The 5,957-nt window shown below is 37.2% G+C and overlaps 1 protein-coding gene across 1 annotated transcript in view; it reads right to left on the bottom strand.

Annotated features, from left to right (window-relative positions):
* The window catches only part of LOC119838451, a 6,683-nt gene extending 1,751 nt beyond the window's left edge, over positions 1–4,932 (bottom strand). The window contains exons 1-6 of the mRNA XM_038364398.1: positions 4,903–4,932; positions 4,274–4,363; positions 3,073–3,111; positions 1,864–2,044; positions 1,292–1,459; positions 501–562 (exon numbers count right to left, since the gene is read on the bottom strand). Coding sequence (XP_038220326.1) covers positions 501–562; positions 1,292–1,459; positions 1,864–2,044; positions 3,073–3,111; positions 4,274–4,363; positions 4,903–4,932 — 570 coding nt within the window. The remainder of the gene's footprint in view (positions 1–500; positions 563–1,291; positions 1,460–1,863; positions 2,045–3,072; positions 3,112–4,273; positions 4,364–4,902) is intronic.
* Positions 4,933–5,957: the final 1,025 nt, after the last annotated feature.

Raw genomic sequence — 5,957 nt, forward strand, 5'->3', positions numbered from 1 at the left:
GCAACTCGCCTCGCCATGCTCACGAATACGTAAATGCAGTGTAAGACAAAGTGTTTCATTAACTAGTAAAAGTAGCTATATTTGTCTAACTGTAGTAACCGAATCAATATTAATATATATAAATCTCGTGTCACAATGTTTGACCTCAATGGACTCCTAAACCACTTAACCGATTACAATAAAATTCGCACACCATGAGCAGTTCGATCCAACTTGAGAGATAGGATAGTTTATATTATAATTTCAATTACCATAAACGACTACCCGGGCGGAGCCGGGGCGTGCAGCTAGTAGATTTATAGGATATTGATCCGTCGATATGATATAGGATAAGTGGATAAGTTAGACAACTAGAAACGAAATTAAGTGAAGAAGTGTATACTGGGGTATGGGGCAGATGATATACATCTGTTTAACTGATCGATTTTTTTATGGACAAGCACGTGCGTCCCCACCGGGAATCGAATCCAGAACCCCCGGTTCTACACACACGCGTTAACCACTGTACCATGTAGGCGGTCTAGTTTCCTTGGTTTCCCTTCATAATGTATTAATCTTTCGCCTTTTAGAAACGAAATTAATAGCATATTTTGGTTTAATTTTTATCACCAGAAGGATAATACCCGGTCTTTTTGAAGGCCCATATCCTTTTCCTTCCCCTTCCCAGTCCTTTCCTTTATTCCTCTCGCCAATCCTTTCTTAATCCCTTCCCCCCCCCCCAATTTAAGGTCGGCAATCCATTTGTAGAGGCGTAAGGTCTGCAATCGACTTTACGCCTCTACAAATGTTCATGGGCGGTGGTAGCGCATATCATCAGGCGTCCCACCAGTTCCATTGCCGACTGTAACATAAAAAAAAAAAAGCTTATGTGGGGACATAGGTCCAACACGCAGAGGCCCTTTGAGAATTTAACCCTAAGAAGACACCAGCCGCAGCCTGCACATGACTGCACCATAGGGATACAGCTCGGGGCGTTCCGCATTACGATTATTGCAAAAACGGAATAAAACTGGACTATGGTATGGAGGTATAGTATATATTTATATGTGTCTAGTATATCTATACTTATACTATAAAGCTGAAGAGTTTGTTTGTTTGAATGCACTAATCTCAGGAACTACTGGTCCGATTTTTAAAATTCTTTCAGTGTTAGATAGCCCATTTATTGTAGAAGGCTATAGGCTATATATATACCACGGGCAAAGCCAGGGCGGACCGCTAGTTATTATATAACTATCAAAACAATAGATTAGATAGGATATTGAATACGGTAATAAAAGGATTAACTCACGATTGCAAAAGAAGTACTTAGTCTCAGCGACATAGAGCTCTTTATCCTCAGCACTCAGACACGAGTCGTACATCACTTGGCTGGGCTCGATGTCGTCATCACACATGAGAATTCCAGAACCGTCTGGTTCTTTCGGCGCGCGGTTCGATGGGCAGCGATAGAGCAGACCTGGCGGGAATTAAATACTCGAAATTTACCAAAAAATATGCTATGATGAGCAATAAATAATCCTACTTCTTACTAATATTATAAATGCGAAAGTTTGTAAGGATGTGTGTGTGTGTGTTTGTCACTATTTCATACAAAAACTACTGAACCGATCGCAATAAAGTTTGGTGCGTAGATAGCTTGACAACTGGCATAACACGTAGGCAACTTTTTATCCCGATATTCCTACGACTGAATTAATCAATTAATCAATTAAAAAAAAATTATTTAACGGGATACAGACTTAATTAATCTATATACATCTGCTATAAATTAAATAATTTTAGTCAAAGCTGGATAACACAATTTAAAGCTCTTATTTTCTATAAAATCAATATCATAACCTTATAAAATCACACGCTTACCCTTCCTTATAATAAGAGGTGGCTTATTCCTAATTTCAGCGATGGTGACCCCTTTCTCACCATTTTGTATGGCTGTCATAATGCGTTTGTACAATGTGGTCCGTCGTTCCTGTTCAGCTATTATATATGGCAATAGTTCTTCTGAAAGGACGTCCACTTTTTTCTTCGCTTCCGCATTTATCTGCGAAGTTTCTGATGTAATACGTTTGTGGGTGCTCCAGGTTGTAGAGGCTCTCTAGCGTGTTTACTATAAAGTGCCTAGGTTTCCTTTCCAGAATGAGTTAAGGGATATGTATTTTTTAGGATTGTAATTTTTGTGGGACAGATTAACGCGCTACGCCACTTATATGTATATTTATATATATATGCATGTTCTTACTAGCCTTACCAGCAGCTCCGCCTGCGCGGTCGTAATATGTTTTCATGGTACAAACTTTCATCCTCTGTTTTATCCCCTTGGGGTGGTAAAATTTATCAAAATCCTTTTTAAGCGAATGGCTACGTCATAACATCTATCTGCATTTAGAAATTAAAGACTTTTTATTATTAAATTAACCCGTTTCCCCGTGACCACGCTCGCTGTAAAGTTTTCGAAACGTCGGGTTAATAATATAATGAATAAATCGCGTTAATAATCCGTTAAAAAGTCTCTAATTTCTAAATGTATAATACTCGCGTCAAAACAAACACAAGAAAATACTATATATCTGCATGTCAAATCTCAGCCCGATCTGTCGAGTGGTTTGGGCCGTGCGTTGATAGATCACTGTCACTCAGTCAGCCCTTTGATTAATATATAGTATACCTACAATTATATGTATTTGTAATTGGTGCTGAATAAAGTATATTGTTACTATTATTAAACCATTAACCAATATATGCATAAAATATCGATACGTCGATGTTCGTGACCGGGGCGAGCGTGCAGGAAATAAATTGATTTTTCAATTTATCAGCATGTGGATAACATTACCTCTGCTCAAAACGGTGAAGAAAAACATCGTGAGGAAACCGGCATGTCCGAGAATTAAAAAGTTCGACGACATGTGACATCTGCCAACCGGCACTTGGCCAGCGTGCTGGGTGGCCTGAACCCTCATAGGAGGCCTGTGTCCCAGCTCTGGGAATATATATGGCTGATGATGATGAACCAATTTATGGTGTCACAAATAAGGAAAAAATCCATCAATATCCTTTATATATACTTACTCTATCTGCATCCTTGTTAAATTTTATACCAGTCCCATCCTGAAAAATTAAACAGTCAGTTTAAACTTACAGTGTCACCTTGACCATTATTTAAAGTATGAGTTTATGCGTTATACACATAGGCAACTTTTTATCTCGATATTCCGGTGAAACCGCGGGGCGCAGCTAGTATAATAAAAGGTTTTAAATAAGTTTAAACGGCCGGCAGCAACCTTAAAACTAATAAAAAGGGGATTATGTGACACAGTGAACTAGTTGGATCTATCGTTTCATTTTCCTTTCTTTTAAATAACTAGCTTTTCGCCCGCGGCATTGCCCGCGTAGCCGCAAGAAAGCTAGTTTTGCATGGATCCCGTTCCCGTGGGATTTCCGGGATAAAAACTATTATATGTCCGTCTTCTTGTTCTAAGCTACCTCTTCACCAGTTTTCAACCAAATCGGTTAATCCGTTCTTGAGTTATAAATAGTGTAACTAACACTATCTACTTTCTTTTATATATATAGATTATTTGGAAGATAAAAACCCATGGACGGTTGTAGCTTAAGAATCACAGGACAGTTCTTTGGAACCATTATTATGTATACATATTACCTATGTATTAAAATGTAAAATTGTCATAATTCGACAAGAGCAACTACAGAGTTTCTTACTGACTCTTCTCTGTAGAAACTGCTTTCCGAACCGGTGGTAAATGTTATGGCGGTTGATAAGTGCTTCTTTAATGTCCAATTGCTTAAATAAATGTTTGGGTTTGAGTTTATCATTACTTGCCTAGGCTGATAATTAAAAGGCAACGTTTATTTATCAATCAAAATCCAAAAGACAACACAATTTGTTTGTCTATGGGATTTTTCTCTTATATAAAGATCCATCCATGTATACTTCCAAGCTCGCGTTTATAATATTAATCTACACTAATATTATAAAGACGAGAACTTTGTTTGTTTGTTTGGTTGTAATGGCTCAAAAACTACTGGACCGATTCTAAAAATTCTTTCACCATTCGAAAGCTACATTATCGACGAGTAACATACGACTATATTTTATTTTGGAAAAAAATAGGGTTCCGTAACATATCTTTATCAATATTCTATAGCGTTGCGAAGTTCGCCGGGACAGCTCGTAAGATATAAGTAGAAATGAAATACATAAAGTATAGATAATGAATAATTCTCGATTTCAATAGAAAAATTGACGTACCACAGCCTGTCTTCTCACGATATTGGCGAGATACCGCCCCCGACGCGTCGCTGGCAGCAGGACACTCCCGGGTATGACTTCATCTCCAGACTGTTGAAAAGCAAATGAGTATTTAATGTTTTTTTTTTTTAATAATTTATTTAACAGACTATTAAATAATATATTTATGTCAGGTTCAGTAGCTTTTGCGTGAAAGAGTAACAAACACACACACATCCTTACAAACTTTCGCATTTATAATATTAGTTGGAAGGATAATTATGTGTACTTATAAAGTCATAGGTAGATTATATATTAATATTAAGGTCAGTATTAAAGAAACAACCACAACACACGTAATACCCTAGGGCCTAGGCAGTCTAATGGTATCAGGTCATGATTATTGCGATTTACTTATTATGAATTATCCCTCCGGTATTGCGTATATTTAAATCTTTTCGTAATTTATGTTGTTACGGTAACATATTGAACCGACTTCCATGAAGGAGGTTCCCAATACGATTGCTTTTTTATTTACTAGCTGACCCAGCAAACGCTGTTCTGCCTTACTTTTATCATTTACTAGCGCTCCGCCGCGGCTTCGCCCGTGGTACATAACATTCGTAACGGGTACAAAAAGTGTAACGCACTCTTATGAAGTCTGGATATTGCCATATCATGTCAGCGTCAATGAATAGACCTAAGAAATTTGTGGATCAACATTCATCAATGGTTCAGTCGTGTCATCATGAGTTGTTTAGGGTCTTGGCAGAAGAGCATTTTCAGTCACATTGTTTCTATAGTTTTTTTTTTTATTTTGTTTAATCTCTCATTTTTCTTAGATATAGTTGGAAATTTTTATATAGATAAAAGATTCCGAAGAAACTGATCTTCGCGGGTTCACCACTAGTTCCAAGGTTAAGGTCTGTAAGTATTATTTTTGTTTCTTTTTTTAAATAAATATGTATTTGATTTGATATTTGGTTGTATAATTTGTTTTCCTCTACTTTTCCCGTTTCCTTTTCGCCACGCTTCCCAATACTTTTCAATATTTCCCGCCGTAAATCCATTCCTTATCCTTTACTCCAGTAAAGCTGGCAGCGCATTCACAGAGGCGACCCGCCTCTGCTCTGGTGATCACTTACCATCACGCGAACCACCAGGCCAGTTGAAAGAAGAAAGAAAGAAATAATGTTTATTTAACACCACCACATTTACACACAGTTAAATTAAAATTAAAATTAAAAAGTGAACTTATGACTAAACGGTGTGGTGCTAAAAAGGGTAACTACTCAGCGTGTGCTACGCGTATTGCGCCATGTTGTAGTTGCCCGCCATGACATAAAAAAAAATACTTATTCTATCTTATACTCACCGGTGGATAACCGCAATAAACAGATAAATAATTAAAACCAAATAATATCACAAAAGTTAGTAGCATTGTCAGAACTCTTCGCGAGACTGCCATCAATTGAAACTCGGCCAATTATTTTTAAAAATCAATTAGAAATATACTACGCTATTATTGCTTTGTTAGTTAAAAATATTGCCAATTATTGTGGAAAATATTTAGCTATTGTAGCTACTGAAAATAAAATACGATTTCTTTCTTCCATTTTACCTCGGATACAATCCGTGAGACACGCCGAGAGTTGTTCTTGTGTGAGTATACATAGCTACTGTAGATGAGATGTCGGCTTAAACC

This window comes from Zerene cesonia, unplaced genomic scaffold (assembly GCF_012273895.1).
Source record: "Zerene cesonia ecotype Mississippi unplaced genomic scaffold, Zerene_cesonia_1.1 Zces_u003, whole genome shotgun sequence".
NCBI lineage: Eukaryota > Metazoa > Arthropoda > Insecta > Lepidoptera > Pieridae > Zerene > Zerene cesonia.